Raw genomic sequence first — 21,323 nt, 5'->3', positions numbered from 1 at the left:
TTATGTATATTATATATATATAGTGATTTTATGCTTATTGATTGCAAGACTTTTAATAAAGAAAAATTGGGAAGAATGTCCCTTACATTGGAGATGAGTGAAAAGAATGATCCTTACATTGGAGATCAGTGGAAAGAATGATCCTTACATTGATGGTCATTGGGAAGAATGTCCCTTACATTGATGATCAGTGGGAAGAAAAGATCATTGATTTTATGCTGCTGGCTCCTCTAAATGTGGCGATGGGCCTGGAATCATGCAGGCACCATCAGATGAGAGGCCAATCAGCAACAGCTCAAGGAACCCCTACAAAACCATGGATGTACCCTAGTTGAGAATGCCTCATCTAGGACAATCAGCTAGGAGTTGCAAAGAGATTATGCAACATGGTAGAAACCTCATTGTGTTATAAAGGACAGTTCCAGTTGCATCACTTATTTTATTGGGTCTTGCATGGCCTGGCGTAGGGCTTGTATAATCAGACAAATCCAACACACTTTCACGGGCAACCACCTTGAATCCTAACTGAATTTGAAATGCTTCTGACCTGCTATTGACTTGTAGAAGCTCTAAAGCCAATGACATACACACAAGCCTTATGCCGCGTACACGCGAGCGGACTTTACGGCAGACTTTGCCCGGTGGACGGGATTTGGTCAGACAATTCGATCGTGTGTGGGCTCCAGCAGACTTTGTTTTCTCAAAAGTTGGACGGACTTAGATTTGAAACACGTTTTAAATTAATCCGTCGAAATCGAGTCCGGTCGAAAAGTCCGCCGTCTGTATGCTAGTTCGACGGACATAAAGACACGCTAGGGCAGCTATTGGCTACTGGCTATGAACTTCCTTGTTTTAGTCCGGTCGTACGTCATCACGTACGAATTCGACGGACTTTGGTGGATTGTGTGTAGGCAAGTCCGTTCATTCAGAAAGTCCGTCGTAAAGTACGTCGAAAAGTCCGCCGGGCAAAGTCTGCCGTAAAGTCCGCTCGTGTGTACGCGGCATAACACTTACAAACATAAAACCAGCCTTAAACAGTTCAAATCTCGGCTGTTTCAGCCGAGACCGGCCGAGATTTGAGCCATGTATGGGCAGGCTGATGGTACCCAAGTATCCCCAGGAAAGAAAATTGCACCCTCTATGACCGGCTTAAGGGAATGTGCATCACAGTAAAAAGATCTACAAGTCACACATGGGACATATTACCGGTAACACTTAGAAATATTAAAACTAATGAGGAGAGATTCTCAGGAAACAAGCAAAGTGCAGTTAAGAAAATATAGAAGGTCAGTGTGTTTTTTAAAGGATAAGTGTACTTGTCTTTAGAGACAAAGTACCCAGTCTTTAGAATATATAATTCAGACCTAAAAGGCAATTCACGGGCCATAAGGTTTCTCTTTAAAGTGAAGCGATCATCATCAGGGAGCTGCATTTTAGGCTATTTGCATTATGGACATGCTGGGAAGGGGACTTAAGAGCAACAATTGCACTAAAAATGCACTTTAAGTAAATCCGTCACAGTCATGGACAATCCATACTGAGCACATAATGGGAAACAAAATAAATAAAACATAATCTAAGGTTACCTTCGGTGAAAACAACACATTAAAACAATCTGTAAATTCAGATTTATAAGCTCAGCCTGAAGTGACCAGGTTTGTTGGAGGTCCATTCGAATTAAACCCCAGCCGTCCATTTGTTACTATCCGCCTGTCCAATGTTGTCCACCAATAAACTGTTTTACATCAATACGAATTTACTGATGGTTTCATTAGGTCATGGCTAGGCAATTTGGCACTCCAGCTGTTTCGGTTCCACAAATTCAATGAGGTATTGCAAGACTTTAAAAGCCATAGGTATGACTCCCAGAGACAGAGACATGATGGGATTTGTAGTTTCACCATGGATAGAGTACTGAGGTTGCCCAGCCATGCATTAGGTCTTAAAAGGTTGATTAAATATGCAAATCAAGGGTTGGAGAATTGGTGATGGCTGACATGTGTTCCAGGAAAGCCTCTTTCCTCTTCACTAAGCTGGATGACAGCAGGCTAATCCCGATGTGGTGATTCACCGGGAATTAAAATATGTAATGAGTCACCCAATGCTCATCAGTGAGGACACAGGCAGCCAATCAGACGAAGAGGATAAGAATACATTAACATCTGTAACTGCTGAATGCTGACATCATGGCAGCCAGTTTCTTCAGCAATAGGATAGGATAGATAGGAATGAAACTACTGCACATACACTGTATTGCCAAAAGTATTGGGACAATTGCCTTTACACGCACATGAACTTTAATGTCATCCCAGTCTTAGCCCGTAGGGTTCAATATTGAGTTGGCCCACCCTTTGCAGCTATAACAGCTTCAACTCTTCTGGGAAGGCTGTCCACAAGGTTTAGGAGTGTGTCTATGGGAATGTTTGACCATTCTTCCAGAAGAGCATTTGTGAGGTCAGGCACTTATGTTGGACGAGAAGGCCTGGCTCGCAGTCTCTGCTCTAATTCCTCCCAAAGGTGTTCTATCGGGTTGAGGTCAGGACTCTGTGTAGGCAGTCAAGTTCCTCCACCCTAACCTCGCTCATCCATGTCTTTATGGACCTTGCTTTGTGCACTGGTGCGCAGTCATGTTGGAACAGGAAGGGACCATCCCCAAACTGTTCCCACAAAGTTGGGAGCATGAAATTGTCCAAAATGTTATGTTATGCCGACACCTTAAGAGTTCCCTTCACTGGAACTAAGCCCAACCCCTGAAAAACAACCCCACACCATAATCCCCCCTCCACCAAATGATTTTAGCCTGACCTTACAAATGCGCTTCTGGAAGAATGGTCAAACATTCCCATAGACACACTCCTAAACCTTGTGGACAGCCTTCCCAGAAGAGTTGAAGCTCTTATAGCTGCAAAGGGTGGGCCAACTCAATATTGAACCCTACGGACTAAGACTGGGATGCCATTAACGTTCATGTGCGTGCAAAGGCAGGCGTCCCAATGCTTTTGGTAATATAGTGTAGTTTGCATTGTCCCCAGTTTGACAACTCCAAATATGGACCCTAAATAAACAGTGTGGATTTGGAATGAAAAGACATACATTTTTCAGCTGACCATTGGGACCCATTGTTGGTGTCATTGGGAGGAATTGTGCCCCATCCTTGGTGTCATTGAGAGGAATCGTGCCCCATTACTGATGTCATCGCGCCCCATTGTTGGTGTAATTGAGAGAACTTGTGTCCCATCCTTGATGTCATTGGGAGGAATTGTGTCCCATTACTGATGTCATTGGGCCCCATTGTTGGTGTAATTGAGAGAACTTGTGCCGCATCCTTGAAGTCATTGGGAGGAATTGTGCCCCATCCTTGGTGTCATTGACAGGAATTAAGCCCCAATCCTTGGCATCATTGGGAGGAATTGTGCCCAATTACTGATGTCATTGGGCCCCATTGTTGGTGTAATTGAGAGAACTTGTGCCCCATCCTTGAAGTCATTGGGAGAAATTGTGCCCCATCGTTGGTGTCATTGGGAGGAATTGTGCCCCATCCTTGGTGTCATTGACAGGAATTAAGCCCAAATTCTTGGCATCATTGGGAGGAATTGTGCCCCATCTTTGATGTCATTGGGAGGAATTGTGCCCCATCCTTGGTGTCATTGACAGGAATTAAGCCCCAATCCTTGGCATCATTGGGAGGAATTGTGTCCAATTACTGATGTCATTGGGCCCCATTGTTGGTGTAATTGAGAGAACTTGTGCCCCATCCTTGATGTCATTGGGAGGAATTGTGCCCCATTACTGATGTCATTGGGCCCCATTGTTGGTGTCATTGGGAGGAATTGTGCACCATTACTGATGTCATTGGGCCCCATTGTTGGTGTCATTGGGAGGAATTGTGCCCCATCGTTTGTGTCAGTGGGAGGAATTATGCCCCATTGTTGGTATCAGTGGATGACGTAGTGCCCCAAGGGCCAGATAAAAGCAAGCAACTGGCTGCATCTGGCCCTCGGGCCGCAGTTTGGAGACCAATGCTATAGAGTGTTAACAATGAATGTCAATACACCACACAGAGCTTGTGCTGTAAAATGCAGGGGTGTGACTGGGCCCCAAGCGGCAGTTGTTGGGTCCCCCAATCAGCTGTGTTCCCTGCATTTTCCAGCTTCCAGATTAAGAGGGAGATGCCCACAGACAAGAGAATAACACATCAGCAGCAAATCAGATTGATTCAACCCATTTTGTGAAATTCAGCAGGTTTTTGTGTTCTGTAAAAACCGCAGCAAAGAGAAGCCCCGACATTACCCCTAACAACTAATCACAATCTATTCGTCACATTCCGTGCAAAGATGTGAACATTAAACCAAGCGCCCCTGGACACATTCTAACCATGGCGGGGATTTACATGAATTATTTGGCCTTGCTAGAGAGCAGACGTTTTCCCTTTTTTGTGTTTCTGAAGATGCCGTCGGCGAATGCCAGTCCCTAACATCGACACCCCGCTGAGCAAACACAGTAGCGCAGTCAGCTGCAGCAGGGCTTGCCAACCCAAACAATGCGTCCATGTCTGAGGATGGCCAGAGAGCAGCGCGGGGAGGGACCCGGAGAGACGGGGACGGCAGGATGCCGGTGACTCATATCGGAAACAATTAGAATCTATTGCTTGGCTTGTAAAAATCCCAGAGCTCCCAACACCAGGCAGCTTATCAGAAAATGTCTGGAAAACTGCTGACAGCAGCGGCTGAGGCTTTACTAAGAGATCAGATCTCACACCATGTGCTGAGAATACTACTACTTAATGGGAGGGATTTACCAACATCTACCGGCACTGCCAGAGCAAAACACTAGACAACTGTAACCATGCAGGAGAGAATGCCTTCTAATAACGTTCATTTAAAAAAAAAAAAAAAGTGAGCAATAATGAGAAGCATTTTACCTGTTCCCTGTCTATAAAGTAGCAGGCCTTTCTCAGCCAGGGTTCCTCCAAAGGGTGCAGGGAAAGGGAATTCCGCCAGCAAAAGACCAATGGAGCATACCCACGATCGCATTTTCCGACAAAAATCTTTCATCGGACTTTTGCTGGCGGAATTTCCGAGCGTGCGTACGCGGCATTAGAGTCTGCAAAAGACTTGGGAAAATGGGCGGAGGTTCACCTTCCAGCAGAACAACGACCCTAAACAGCCAGAGCTACAATGGAATGGTTTAGATCAAAGCATATTCATGTGTTAGAATGGCCCAGTCAAAGTCCAGACCTAAATCCAATTGAGAATCTGTGACAAGACTTGAAAATTGCTGATCACAGACGTTCTCCATCCAATCTGACAGAGCTTGAGATATTTTGCAAAGAAGAATGGGAAAAAATGTCCCTCTCTAGATGTGCAAAGCTGGTAGAGACATCCCCAAAAAGACTTGCAGCTGTAATTGCAGTGAAAGGAGGTTCTACAAAGTATTGATTCAGGGGGGCGCCATACAAATGTACCCCACACTTTTCACATACCGTATTTATCGGCGTATAACACGCGCCGGCTTATAACACGCACCCCAAGTTTAGGAGGGAATTTTAAGAAAAAAGATGTTTTAAGGGAAAAAAACTTACATTTAAATGCCCATCAATGCAGCCTTGCACAGCGTCCGTCTGCATGCTTGTCCAGTGTCATTTGCAGCCTTGCAGCTATGGTGTCATTTGCAGCCTTATCAGTGTCCATTTGCAGCCTTGCAGCTTTGTCAGTGCCCATCTGCAGCTTTGTCTGTGTCCATTTGCAGCCTTGCCCAGGCTGCAGTCAAACTGCAGTGACCTGTCAGTGTCACTGCAGTTTGAAAATGGCGCCGAAATACATAGCCGTGACTTGCGGCGTCTCTTTTGCCACTTTCGGCTCCACTCGTAGTCCCGCCCGGGATGGGCGTGACTGTGAGCGGAGCGAGCGCCGCCCATATACAGATAGCCGAGTGTACTCGGCTAGGTTCGGCTAGCTCCGCTCACAGTCGCGCCCAGTCCCTGTGTCCATCATAGGGCGGGACTGGGCGTGACTGTGAGCGGAGCTAGCGAACCTAGCCGAGTACACTCGGCTATCTGTATATGGGCGGCGCTCGCTCCGCTCACAGTCACGCCCATCCCGGGCGGGACTACGAGTGGAGCCGAAAGTGGCCGAAGAGACGCCGCAAGTCACGGCTATGTATTTCGGAGCCGGCGGCGCCATTTTCAAACTCGGCCGGCGATCGCTCCGCTCACGGTCAGTGGGGGAATCGCAGGGGAACGGCGTATAACACGCACCCGCGATTTTCCCCTGATTTTAAGGGGAAAAAAGTGCGTGTTATATGGCGATAAATACAGTATTTATTTGTAAAAAAAAAAGTTGAAAACCATTTATCATTTTCCTTCCACTTCACAATTATTTACCACTTTGTGTTGGTCTATTACATACAATCCCAATAAAATAAAATTTACGTTTTTGGTTGTAACACGAAAAATGTGGAAAATTTCAAGGGGTGTGAATACTTTTTCAAGGCACTGCAAGTCGCCAATCCTTGCTTACCTGTGAAGCTCATGTACTTCTGGCTGTTGGTGCTTTTCTTGGAATTGTAATGAAATTCTAACGCGTCCAGCACGGCCTGCGGGTTCTTCTTCTGCTCTTGTTCGGTGATGTTGGAGGTTTGCAGTAACAGCGCCCATTGCTTCGGCATACCCTGCACAGACATAGTATGGAAAGGCTAATGAGCATCACACAAGCCCACCAATATGAAGACTGAACATATACAATACCCGGCTCTGCCTAAATTTCACACATTTAGGTAAAGCAGGCGGCACAATGCAGGTTTTTATGCTATGGCATCAGGCTGGGCTCTGCCATTATACGCACATACCCGCAGTAGCTCTCAGTCACCCCTCCCCCCCCATGTTTAGGGCTCGTTCACACTGGCGGTGGAGTTTACCGCCTTTCTGAAAAGTGACGCCACCTTCTGAATGCCATTTTTTTTCTTTTTTATCCGATCCCACCAGGAATTGTGCACATCAATACTGTGCTGCATACTGTACATGTGATTGACGGGTGGCGTGCGGTTTCAGCACAGTCCCATTTTTCGGCTTCAACGGGCACATTTAGCAAGTGGCCCCACCTACCAAATGTGACACAACGGGGGAGGTTTACTAAAACTAATCTGGTGCAGCTCTGCCTAGGAACCAATCAGCTTTCGGGTTTTATTGTCAACGTTTAAACTGAACAATCTGCATTTAGAAGCCGATTGGCTACCATGCATAGCTGCACCAGATTTGGAGTGCTCCAGTTTTAGTAAATCTCCCTGATGGGTTAAATTTGCTGCACCAGGGGCGTAGATAAGGGGGGGGGGTCAGGGGGTGTTCAAACCGTGACAGTGTCCCTGTTGTTTAACCTCAGCATCAGCACAGTAGAAGCAATCAGAGTTTTGGAGTGCAGCAGCCAGCCCCCCTTCTATTGTGCCCCACCCCCTCAGTTTAATAAGGGGCCCCCCCTGAAAAGCATGAAATGACTGCGAGGTCTCAGATGCCGGCAAATGACAGTGTACGGTTGAGGGAACTCCTAGTCTCCTCCTCGAGGTATCATATGACACAGCTGAAGGGAGACTGGGGATGCAGAAGTTTTCCTGCTTCTGTGCCGTGCTGAATCTGAGGTCTGGTAAGTGGGGAGGCATCAATTTTCTGTTTTGGAGGGAAGAAGTGAAAATTCCAGCCTGGGGGAGTTTCTTTTGGTGGGGGGTGGGTTTGCTTTTGGGGAAGGGGGGGGAGTTTCTTGTGGAGAATTTTGGGAGGGAGTTTGATGGGATCAAGGGAGATTTTCTTACTAAAACTAATGGGGTGCAGCTCTGCCTAGGAACCAATCAGCTTTCGGGTTTTATTGTCAACGTTTCAATTGAACAATCTGAACTTAGAAGCCGATTGGCTACCATGCACAGCTGCACCAGATTTGGAGTGCTCCAGTTTTAGTAAATATCCCTGATGGGTTAAATTTGCTGCACCATGGGCGTAGATAAGGGGGGGGGGTCAGGGGTGTTCAAATCCCCCCCCCCCCCCGCCCAGAGCATCCTGGCAAAATGCCCAGACAATGTCCCTGTTGTTTAACCTCAGCATCAGCACAGTAGAAGCAATCAGAGTTTTGGAGTGCAGCAGCCAGCCCCTCTTCTATTATGCCCCATCCCCTCAGTTTAATAAGGGCCCCCCCCCCTGAAAAGCATGAAATTACTGCAAGGTCTCAGATGCCGGTGTTTCGTCACATATGGCGACCCATCACATTTGGCTACCCGCTGGACTGCGCACGCTCGACCCCGCCATATGCGTTCCAACACTGTGGCGATCTGCGCTTGCACAGAATTTTGTGGCCACACCCCTGAGTCCAGGTTCAAGCCCCACCATCCAAGCGGATACAGAGTTAGATTTTAATTATTCCGAGCGAAGCGAGCCCGCGAGGGGCCCCGTGGCAAAGTGCTGTCTTACAACAGTGTTGGAACGCATGTGGCGGCGTCGCGCATGCGCACTCCAGCGGGTACCAAAATGTGATGGGTAGCCGAATGTGACGAAACACCGGCAAATGACAGTGCATGGTTGAGGGAACTCCTCCTCGAGGTATCATATGACACAGCCGAAGGGAGACTGGGGATGCAGAAGTTTTCCTGCTTCTGTGTCGTGCTGAATCTGAGGTCTGGTAAGTGGGGAGGCATCAATGTTCTGTCTTGGGAAGGAAGAAGTGAGGATTCTGGGGGCGTTTCTTTTGGTGGGGGGTTAAGGAAAGGGTGGTGGGTTTGCTTTTGGAGAAGGGGGGGGTTTCTTGTAGAGAAGTTTACAGGGGTTGGTTAATGGCAGGGATTTGATTCTCAGAGGGAATTTGATTGGATGAAGGGAGATTTTCTTCATAATTAGGAACCTTTGCTGGGGGGAGGGGGTGTTGACTGTGGGAGATATTTTTGCTTTGGGGGGGGGGGGGGTCGGTTTAGAAACAGGGGTGTTTGATATTTGAGGGAGGGAGATATTTGGGAATCTTTGCCTGGGGAGGGTTCTTAGGAGGGAGAGGGGGATGTTTTTCCTTTAAAATAGATTTTTTAAAAATTATACTTACCCAGGTGGATGGAGCATCGATCCAATGGTTGCATCTGTCCCCAGCTGCTTCTAAGACAAACAACAGAGCGATCAAAGACTGCTGATCACTCAGTTCCCAGCCTTCAATGATCAAAGAGTGGTGACCATCCCTGGCTCTGCCACCCCCAAGCTCCCTGGAATGCCAGGCTGTGGAGGGGGCAGGAGCGGCTGGCTCAGGGTCTCTGCGGCTCACTGAGAGGCGGAGCAAGCTGCTGGTAGAGGGATCTGGGTGAATCCTGACTTTAAAGTTAGGATCTTCCCACAGCCTGGACCTGCTGAGCGATGTCAGCTGACAGCGGGCTATAGCTGGCCGTCAGCTAAAAATGGGTCACAAAAGTGCAGAACGAACTGCACTCCACTCCAGAAGAAGTACATCCAAGCAGTATGCCGTCCCTTCAGAGCGCATGCACCGGTGACATCACCAGCTGCTTTCCATGTGAATATCTCCTAAACACCACAAGTTTAGGAAATACTCAATATACCTACAGATAAGTGTTATTATAGGCTGACTTGTAGGTACAAGTTCAAACGTTGGGTTTGCTACAGTTTAAGACTGAATAAAAGCCAACAATATTGACCAGGTGCAAAGGGCGCCATCCTGTGGTAGGCAGTGCACAATATTTATTTTTTTTCCATCTCTTAAAACATTTCATAAAATTTCTTAGGACACACCCCTTCCCGACCGCCGCCGATATACAACGGCAGATTGGCACGGGTGGGCAAAAGGGTCCCGCTGACTCGATGTCCGCGATCGTGTGCCGGAGTGGAAGATCGGGGAGATGCCTTTGGAAACAAGGCATTTCCCCGTTTTGCCTAGTGATATGACAGAGATCTACTGCTCCCTGTCATCGGGAGCGGTGATCGCTGTCATGTGACTAGTAGCCCATCCCCCCCCCCAGTTGGAACACCTCCCTAGGACACACTTAACCCCTTGATTGCCCCCTAGTGTGTAACCCCTTCCCTGCCAGTGTCATTTATACAGTAATCAGAAAAATTTAAAAAGTACTCCCAGGGGATAGTGCAGGTAAGAAAATTGACAAGATATAAGAGACAAAAATGCTAAAAAAGTATAAAAATATATAAATTTTATTCAAAAAGTAAATACAGAATAGTGTGAACGATAAACATCTAAAAACATATAAATGGAACACTTTAAGAATATAACAGCTGCTAGATGTTGAGACACACAAGATTCTAGATATAAAGTCGAATATGGATAGTGGTCGCATCAAATCCCAAACTTTGTTGCGACCACTATCCATATTCGACTTCATATCTAGAATCTTGTGTGTCTCAACATCTAGCAGCTGTTATATTCTAACTATGTGTTCCATTTATATGTTTTTAGATGTTTATCGTTCACACTATTTTGTATTTACTTTTTGAATAAAATTTATATATTTTTATACTTTTTTAGCATTTTTGTCTCTTCAATCTTGTCAATTTTCTTACCCGCACTATCCCCTGGGGGCACTTTTTAAAATTTTTCCAATTATTTTTGGGATGTGGTAAGAGTTGTCAAGATTCTTCATTGGTTGGTTTCTCTCTTATTTCTTTAATAATTTGTCTTTTTTATACAATAATCAGTGCATTTTTATAGCATTGATCGCTGTATAGATGACAATGGTCCCAAAATAGTGTCAAAAGTGTCCGATGTGTTCGCCATAATGGCGCAGTCACGATAAAAATCGCAGATCGCCGCCACTACTAATATAAAAAAAAAAAAAAAAAAAAAATAATAATAATAAAAATGCCATAAAAACTATCCCGTTTTGTAGACGCTATAACTTTTGCGCAAACCAATCAATCTACGCTTATTGAGATCATTTTTACCAAAAATATGTAGAAGAATACAGGCCTAAACTGAGAAAAAAAACACATATATATATATATATATATATATATATATATATATCCAATTGACTTCAAGGCAAAATCGCATCCCATTGACTTCAAGGCAAAAATGTCCTCTATTGACTGCAATGCAAAAGATGCCCCCTATTGACTAATGCAAATTCGAATCACATTGATTTCAATGCAGAAAATGCCCCCTACTGACTTCAATGCAAAAACATCCTCTATTGACTTCAATGCAAAAGTGCCCCTTTTGACTTCAACGCAAAAATGCCCCCTATTGACTGCAATGCAAAACCGTGTCCCATTGACTTCAATGCCAAAATTCCCCCTATTGACTAATACAAATTCGCATCCCATTGATTTCAATGCAAAATCGCGTCCCATTGATTTCAATGCAGAAAATGCCCCCTATTGACTTCAATGCAAAAACGCCCCCCTATTGACTTCAATGCAAAAACCGCCCCCCTATGGACTTCAATGCAAAAACCGCCCCCCTATTGACTTCAATGCAAAAACTGTCCCCCTATTGACTTCAATGCAAAAACCGCCCCCTATTGACTTCAATGCAAAAACCGCCCCCTATTGACTTCAATGCAAAAACCGCCCCCTATTGACTTCAATGCAAAAACTGCCCCCCTATTGACTTCAATGCAAAAACTGCCCCCCCTATTGACTTCAATGCAAAAACCGCCCCCCTAATGACTTCAATGCAAAAACCGCCCCCCTATTGACTTCAATGCAAAAACCGCCCCTCTATTGAATTCAATGCAAAAACCGCCCCCTATTGACTTCAATGCAAAATCGTGTCCCATTGACTTCAATGCAAAAACGTTTCCCATTGACTTCAATGCAAAAAAAAAAAAACCGCCCCCTATTGACTTCAATGCAAAAACGCCCATTATTGACTTCAATGCAAAATCTCGTCCCATTGACTTCAATGCAAAATGGCGTCCCTTTGACATCAATGCAAAAACGCCCCCTACTGACTGCAAAATCGCGTCCCATTGACTTCAATGCAAAATATTCCCCCTATTGACTAATGCAAAAACGCCCCCTATTGACTTCAATGCAAAAACGCCCCCTATTGACTTCAATGCAAAATTGCATCCCATTGACTTTAATGCAAAATATTCCCCCTATTGACGAATGCAAAAACGCCCCCTATTGACTTCAATGCAAAAACGCCCATTATTGACTTCAATGCAAAATCGCGTCCCTTTGACATCAATGCAAAAACGCCCCCTATTGACTGCAATGCAAAAACACCAGCCACATTAATTACATTTTAAAATTGTTTCTTAAAAAAGTGCATCCTGAATTTTCATTTCGGTGCACCACTTGTTTTTACCATCCTTTTGCTACAAAATAAAGGGGAAAAAAAAGCACAGAAAAAAAAAAAAAAAAACGAATGCAATCGCCACATCTATGGATTGCCGAGCTGCAATTCAATACATTTTGGGGTTTGGGTTGAATAATGCTTTAAACCAATTTTTTTTTTTAAATAAAAAACATGTCACACTTACCTGCTCTGTGTAATGGTTTTGCACAGAGCAGCCCCGATCCTCCCCTCACTGGCACTCCTGGCTCCCCCCATAGCAAGCCTCTTGATAAGAGGGCACTTGTGGGGACCCAATCCCAAGCTGCGTTGTACATGTCCATAGACACACACAGTGCGGCTCAGCCCCGTCCTCTGCTCTCTCCTCACAGGCTGGAGACTGACAGTGGGAGCCAATGGAAAGTGCAGGAACATGCAAGCATCTCCAATACGTGTGCACTTCCCGAAAAATTTGTTTGTGTTCATTTCATTCGTTTTTTGGGTTTTTTTGTTTTGTTTTTTTACGTTTTTCGGGTCATTTGTTATGATCACAATTCATACATTTCAAAATTCGAAAATATGAAAAAAAATCCAAAAATTCGAACAAACGAAAATCCGAAAAAATAACTAACTAATAATAACTAACTATTAAATGATAGGTATTGGAATTTCCTTTCAAAATTTGGCTGTTAGTGAAAGTAACGAATACGAATTTAAGTTTCCCGGCCGTCCAGTAATTTCTCCCACACGTCAGCGCTGTGTTAAATTAGACATGTGCAATTCGTTTTGTTCCAAATTCGTTTTTTTAACGAATTTCAACAAATTTGTTAATTCAGAAACATCTGAACGAAAACCCGTTTAACTAATTTTTCCCATTATTCATAAATTCGGGAATTCGAAAAGCTGAAAATTTAAAAATCTGAAATAATAACTAACTATTAAATTCTAGGTATTGGAATTTTCTTTCAAAATTTGTCTGTCAGTGAACGTAATGAATACGAATTTCTCCGAAGTTACAAATTATCTGAAATAACGAATGCCGCATCTAAAAAAATGGAACGGATCAAATTAATAATAAATAATAATAAAACTTTTTATTATTATTATTATTATTGTTATTCATTATAAATAATATGTTACATTGCATTAGTTTAGATATGACATTCGTTCTTTCGGATAATTCGTAACTTTGGATAAATTTGTATTTGTTACGTTCACTAACAGCCAAATTTGAAAGGAAATTCAAATATCTATAATTTAATAGTTAGTTATTATTTCAGATTTTCGTGTTTTCGGAATTTAGAATTTACGAATTCGTAAATTTGTGAATTCGTAAATTCGAAATTCCAAAAACCGGGAAATTCGAAAATCTGAAATAACTAACTATTAAAATTATAGATATTTGAATTTCCTTTCAAATTTGGCTGTTAGTGAGCGTAATAAATACGAATTTATCCAAAGTTACGAATTATCCAAAATAACGAATGTCATATCTAAACTAATGCAATGTAACATATTATTTATAATAAATAATAATAATAACAATAAAAACTTTTTATTATTATTTATTATTAATTCGATCTGTTCCATTTGTTTAGATGTGGCATTCGTTATTTCAGATAATTCGTAATGCGAATGCATTTGTTACGTTCACCAACAGCTAAATTTGAAAGGAAATTCCAATACCTAGAATTTAATTGTTACTTATTATTTCAGATTTTCGTGTTTCCGGGTTTTCGGAATTTCGAATTAACGAATTCATAAATTAGAAATTCCGAAAGCCCGAAAATTCGAAAATCTGAAATAATAAGTAACTATTAAATTATAGGTATTTCAGATTTTCAAATTTCGAAGTTTCAGAATTTCTACTTTATGAATTCATAAATTCGAAATTCCGAAAACCCGGAAATTCAAAAATCTGAAATAATAACTATTAAATTATAGGTATTTGAATTTTTTTTCAAATTTGGCTGTTAGTGCACGTAACAAATGAGAATTTGGTGAACGTAACGAATACGAATTTATCCGAAATTACGAATTAGCCGAAATAACGAATGCCGCATCTAAACGAATGGAACGGAACAAATTAATTTATAATAAATAACAATAATAATAATAAAAACGTTTTATTATTATTTACTATTAATTTGATCCATTCCATTTGTTTAGATGCGGCATTTGTTATTTCAGATAATTCGTAACTTCGGATAAATTCGCATTCGTTACGTTCACCAACAGACAAATACGAAAGAAAATTCAAATACCTATAATTTAATAGTTGGTTATGATTTCAGATTTTTTGAATTTCCAGGTTTTTGGAATTTCGAATTTACGAATTTGTAAATTAGAAATTCCGAAAGCCCGAAAATTCGAAAATCTCAAATTATAACTATTAAATTATAGGTATTTCAGATTTTTTAATTTTCAGAACTTTCGGAATTTATAATTTATGAATTCGGAAATTTGTGAATTCGTAAATTCGAAATTACGAAAACACAGAAATTCGAAAATCTGAAATAATAACTATTACATTATAGGTATTTGAATTTCCTTTCAAATTTGGCTGTTAGTGAACGTAACGAATACGAATTTATCCAAAGTTACGAATTATCCGAAATAATGAATGCCGTATCTAAACGAATGGAACGTAACAAATTCATTTATAATAAATAATAATCATAAAAACTTTTTATTATTATTTATTATTAATTCGATCCCTTCCATTTGTTTAGATGCGGCATTCGTTCTTTCAGATAATTCGTAACTTCAGATAAATTCGCATTCGCTGCGTTTACTAACAGCCAAATCGGAAAGGAAATTCAAATACCTATAATTTAATAATTATTTCAGATTTTCGAATTTCCAGAATTTCCAATTTACGAATTCACGAATTCGTAAATTAGAAATCCCAAAAATCCCAAGGAAATTCAAATACCTATAATTTAATAGTTGGTCAATATTTCTGATTTTTGAATTTCCGGGTTTTCGGAATTTCGAATTTACAAATTCACTAATTTACGAATTTTGCAAAAAAATTTGTTTAAAACGGGTTTTCGTTAATTCTGATGTTTCCGAGTTAACCAATGTGTCGAAAATCATTTAAAAGAAAAAACAAATTCGGAAAGAAAGAGGTGCACATGTCTAATCTCCAGCTATCTGCCTTTCTGGACGGCCGGGAAACTTGAGCCAATGACTTTCCTCATATCTCCAGTGCGCAAGTCAACGATGGAAATGGAGGATATCAAGGGGCGCTTCGCCTCGCTGACTCTCAGAACTGACAGCAAACGGGCAAAGCTGCTAGATTTCAAGAGCAAGACCTCCCGTGAACAAGAGCCGCGGTGTTTAATGAGGTGGATGAGGAGGCCGGAAAGGTGTCGGAGATATGAGGAGCTTGGAGAAGAACACAACATATTGCCAGCTTTGTTTACAGCACAAAGGGGGCGGCTTCTGCCAGGCAGAGAGAGAGAGAGAGGAACGCCGTTCACAAGACAATGACAACACTGGGGTCTATTGAACTGCAGCTGAAATGTCTCCGAAATGTCCTGGTTACAGCTCTCCACCAGTACTTAAAGGAAAACCATTCTTTCCAAAACATTTATTTGGCTTAAAAAAATGGTCAACGTAACTTTTTAGGTCAATGAAGCATAAAGGCCAAGTCGAAATTTGGCAGCCTTAGTAAGCTGGCTAGAATTCTTTGGCTAATTTGCATACATATAAACTCACCGGCCACTTCATTAGATACACCTTGCTATTACCAGGTTGGACCGCCTTTTGTCTTCATTCTTCATGGCATAGATCCAACAAGGTGTCGGAAACATTCCTCAGAGATTTTGCTCCACAGTGACATGATAACATCACACAGTTGCTGCAGATTTGTCGGCTGAACATCCATGATGGGAACCTCCCGTAACACCACATCTCAAAGGTGCTCTATTGGATTGAGATTTGGTGAGTGTGGAGGCCATTGGAGTACAGGGACCTCATTGTCCGGTGGTGAGATGACTGGAGCTTTGTGACATGGTGCATTATCCTGCTGGAAGGAGCCATCAGAAGATGGGGACACTGTAGTCATAAAGGGATGGACATGGTCAGCAACAATACTCAGGTAGGCCGTGGGGTTTAAACGATGGTACGAAGGGGCCCAAAGTGTACCAAGAAAATATCCCCCCCACCATTATACCACCACCACCAGCCTGAACCATTGGATGGATCCATGCTTTTATGTTGGTTACGCCAAATTCTGACCCTACCATCTGAATGTCGCATCTGAAATCCAGACTCATGAGACCAGGCAATGTTTTTCCAATCTTCCATTGTCCAATTTTGGTGATCCTGTGCGAATTGTAGCCTCAGTTTCCTGTTTTTAGCTGACAGGAGTGGCACCCAGTGTGGTCTTCTGCTGCTGTAGCCCATCTGCTTCAAGGTTCGATGTGTTGTGCGTTCAGAGATGGTATTCTGCATACCTTGGTTGTAACGAGTGATTATTTGACTTACTGTTGCCTTTCTATCATGGAACCAGTCTGCCCATTCTCCTCTGACATTAACAAGGCATTTTCCTCCACACAACTGCCGCTCACTGGATATTTTCTCTTTTTTTGCCACGTTCAAAGTCACTTAGATCCTCTTTCTGATGCTCAGTTTCAACTTCAGCAAGTCGTCTTCACACGTCTAGATACCTAAATGCATCGAGTTGCTGCCATGTGATTGGCTAATTAGCAACTTTGTTGTTACCAAGCAATTGAACAGGTGTACCTAATAAAGTGGCCAGGGAATGTAATTTTTAATTAATTTTAAAGGTCATATAAGGATTTTCCTTGGCATAATGTTTTCATAAAATAAATAATATTGTTCTTATTATAGGCTGACAAATGGACAAAAATGTGTAAAACAAATAATAGATTTTTTAATTTAAAACCTCCCCTCCCCATTTTTTTTTTTTAGCACTGTAATTGTGCAAGACAAATGTGGTCCTAAAAAGGGTCGACTGGCTTACATGGGGATGATGTGATCTTGCATGGGAGTCAACCATTTACATGTGCCTCTTCTTCAGGCACTCAATAAGACCCCCTATGTCGGGCACGCAAGGAGCACCCTACGTCGGGCACGCAAGGAGCACCCTACGTCGGGCACGCAAGGAGCACCCTACGTCGGGCACGCAAGGAGCACCCTACGTCGGGCACGCAAGGAGCACCCTACGTCGGGCACGCAAGGAGCACCCTACGTCGGGCACGCAAGGAGCACCCTACGTCGGGCACGCAAGGAGCACCCTACGTCGGGCACGCAAGGAGCACCCTACGTCGGGCACGCAAGGAGCACCCTACGTCGGGCACGCAAGGAGCACCCTACGTCGGGCACGCAAGGAGCACCCTACGTCGGGCACGCAAGGAGCACCCTACGTCGGGCACGCAAGGAGGACCCTACGTCGGGCACGCAAGGAGGACCCTACGTCGGGCACGCAAGGAGGACCCTACGTCGGGCACGCAAGGAGGACCCTACGTCGGGCACGCAAGGAGGACCCTACGTCGGGCACGCAAGGAGGACCCTACGTCGGGCACGCAAGGAGGACCCTACGTCGGGCACGCAAGGAGGACCCTACGTCGGGCACGCAAGGAGGACCCTACGTCGGGCACGCAAGGAGGACCCTACGTCGGGCACGCAAGGAGGACCCTACGTCGGGCACGCAAGGAGGACCCTACGTCGGGCACGCAAGGAGGACCCTACGTCGGGCACGCAAGGAGGACCCTACGTCGGGCACGCAAGGAGGACCCTACGTCGGGCACGCAAGGAGGACCCTACGTCGGGCACGCAAGGAGGACCCTACGTCGGGCACGCAAGGAGGACCCTACGTCGGGCACGCAAGGAGGACCCTACGTCGGGCACGCAAGGAGGACCCTACGTCGGGCACGCAAGGAGGACCCTACGTCGGGCACGCAAGGAGGACCCTACGTCGGGCACGCAAGGAGGACCCTACGTCGGGCACGCAAGGAGGACCCTACGTCGGGCACGCAAGGAGGACCCTACGCGGGGCACGCAAGGAGGACCCTACGCGGGGCACGCAAGGAGGACCCTACGCGGGGCACGCAAGGAGGACCCTACGCGGGGCACGCAAGGAGGACCCTACGCGGGGCACGCAAGGAGGACCCTACGCGGGGCACGCAAGGAGGACCCTACGCGGGGCACGCAAGGAGGACCCTACGCGGGGCACGCAAGGAGGACCCCACGTCAGGCACGCAAGGAGGACCCTACGTGGGGCACACAAGGAGGCCCCTACATCAGGTGCGCAAAGGAGGCTCTTATCTCAGGCATGCAAAGAGGCCCCTTCTTCAAGCCTGTGATAAAGTCTCCTTTCATGGCTCCAAAACTTTGCAATAAGATGTGATCTTTCAGTAAAAGATTTGACCGCAAACATCATATTTCATCTACTTCACACAGAGAGGAGTACTGTTTAACTGAAACTACCGTAGCACCCTCTACCTGAGGTAGGTAGATTGCTAGAGTGGTTGTGTTTTTGTTACAGCCAGTGCAGGTAAATTTAGGCAGGCCTAGCTGTGAGTTAGGCCTGTTTATTTCTGATCTGGGGGCTGGGAGTGGTTTTGAGTATAGCAGCAGGTGACTGACATGTACTTCATCTCTCTGGCGCCTCCTTTGTTTCTAGAGGGTTCTGGAAAAAAAGAGGCAGGGCAGAGGAATGGAGTGACATGGAGTGTATCTGGGAGCCCTGACCAATCCCCAACTAGGATTGCCAAGGGGCAGGCCTTCTATATATACTCATGGTCAGCCTGCTGTGGGAGGAGTTGTCGGGTGGAAGAACTAGTGGTGGAGTGTTAGGCTGTCGTGGTCCTTGAGGGAACCCCCTTTCTGGGTCTGGAACTCGGGTCTGGAGCTCGGGAGCTGGGAAGGAACCTCTCCATACACGGTCATAGAGAGGTGTCTGGAACAGGAGCATCAAGAGGACAGTGGGAAACATTGCCGGGCATGGTACTAGGAGGGATCCATTCCGGGGTCAGTGAGTGACAGGCTGGGAGAGACATGCCAGGAGTGGATGTGAAGCCAGAAGGAGAGGCTGAGATGTCACCGGTGTTGAAGTTAAATTGCTGCAGCCAGGAGGGTTGGCAGAGTTTGCACAGGACTGTCTAGGAATAGTAGTCCACCAAGCTTTGCAGCTAGCACAAGAAGTATTATTCATATTGCTATTGGATGCTTTTCAACTGTTAGGACTTATTCAGAGTAGGGCCCAAATACGTGCTAGCTGTATCAGGAAACTATGATTGCGGAGTAGAGAAAGCGGAGTTTACTCAAGTGATGTGCTGGAGGAGTATGGAGAGTTTTAGAGACTGTCAATATAGATTCAATACAATTGTTCAATTCATCAAGATCAATTATCTGGGCATCCCATGTCCCTTTTCCCCATCCAAGTTAAATCCCCTAAATAAAAACAAAAAAACAAACAAACTAAAAGACTGTTCATTAACTGGCAATGTGTGTCTGATGTGAATGCCTGGCCTAGCAGGGTGATGTGTGGAACTACTACACGCAGCTACCCCATGCGGGGCACCACTACACTACTGTGAAATTTAACCAATGTTTCCTAGAGGTCATCAAGTCTATAAGAATATGACAAAAATTGTACTTATTTCCATAATGTATCCTAACTTACAGAGAATTCTCCAGTGACAGGATTGTATCCAACATGAATGGGGTGTTCAAAGTTCCAGGGGTTGGAAATCACTGGTTTGGGAGGTTTTTTGCCACCTGGAAAAGATTAAAAAAAAAATATTTTTAAAATTTGGTACCTTTCATTTACCAGCAGATTTTGTATGAAGCTAAACTCCATCAAGCGGTTAAATGCACAGATAAAATGCATAACAGGAATCGGTTTTACCTGCCAAAAGTATTTTAATTTCTGTCCATGCAGTCATAAATTGGAGTTCCACAGCTCGTTGTTCCATCAATGTCAACTCAGTGGAATTCAATTACAAGTTTAATATTAGATTGAGCCTGGTTCCTAAAAGCCTAGCTCATCACTTCCCGGGAAAACATTTCATGATGCTACCGGGGCTGTCCAGAAGATGTTCTGCTAAAGCAGTGGTTCTCAACTCCTGTCCTCAAGACCCACTAACATTCAAGGTTTTAATACATTTTTCTTAAAATTTTATGATTGTCTATACCAGCCTTTCTCAACCTTTTCAACACAGAGGAACCCTTGAAATAGTTCTCTACAATTGTCAATCTTCCCAAAAATGTGTCAAAACTTTCCGATGTGTCCGTCACAATGTTGCAGTCACGGCTAAAAATCGCAGCTCGCCATAAATCTATCCCCTATTTTGTAGACGCTATAACTTTTGTGAAAACCAATCAGTATACGATTATTGCGATTTTTATTACCAAAAATATGTAGAAGAATACATATCGGCCTAAACTGAGAAAAAAAAAGGGGGATATTTATTATAGCAAAAAGTTTGTTTTTTTCAAAATTGTCACTCTTTTTTTGTTTATAGCGCAAAAAATAAAAACCGCAGAGGTGATCAAATACCACCAAAAGAAATCTCTATTTGTGGGGAAAAAAAGGACGTCAATTTTGTTTGGATACAGCGTCGCACGACCGCGCAATTGTCAGTTAAAGCGACGCAGTGCCGTATCGCAAAACATGGCCTGGTCATTGAGCAGCCAAATCTTCCGGGGCTGAAGTGGTTAAACATTTTTTTTCTGCCAGTAAATACCTTCTACAGCCCACTTCCTGTTTCTTGTCTGGTCATTAGCCTAGGCTTATCACATCATGCGCAGCTCTCTCTCTCTCACTCTCCTGAGAGTTTGCCAGGAAGGGAGGGGAGATGCGTCAGAAGAGGGCCAATGAGAGCTGCAGGTGGAGGTGTGTGTCTGTGTAAATCCAGGAAGTGAACAGGCAGCAGCTTCAGCTGCCCACAGTTAAAATGATTGCAACCAGACTCAGTGGAGGGAGATTTCTGCAGCATATTTGGCAAGTACAGAATTATTAGCATTAATATTATACAGGGTTTATATATCGCCAACAGTTTGCGCAGTGCTTTACAACATGGGGGCAAA

General features: G+C 44.1%; 1 protein-coding gene across 1 annotated transcript in view; it reads right to left on the bottom strand.

The window, feature by feature from the left end:
• Window positions 1-21,323, bottom strand: part of PAK1 (p21 (RAC1) activated kinase 1) — a 115,732-nt gene that overhangs the window by 42,197 nt on the left and 52,212 nt on the right. The window contains exons 3-4 of the mRNA XM_073612815.1: window positions 19,918-20,012; window positions 6,519-6,669 (exon numbers count right to left, since the gene is read on the bottom strand). Of these exons, the coding sequence (XP_073468916.1) occupies window positions 6,519-6,669; window positions 19,918-20,012 (246 nt within the window). The remainder of the gene's footprint in view (window positions 1-6,518; window positions 6,670-19,917; window positions 20,013-21,323) is intronic.

Source organism: Aquarana catesbeiana, linkage group LG02, assembly GCF_042186555.1.
Source record: "Aquarana catesbeiana isolate 2022-GZ linkage group LG02, ASM4218655v1, whole genome shotgun sequence".
Lineage (NCBI taxonomy): Eukaryota > Metazoa > Chordata > Amphibia > Anura > Ranidae > Aquarana > Aquarana catesbeiana.
Note: the sequence above shows the minus strand (reverse complement) of the source record. Positions and strands in the feature narration are given on the sequence as shown.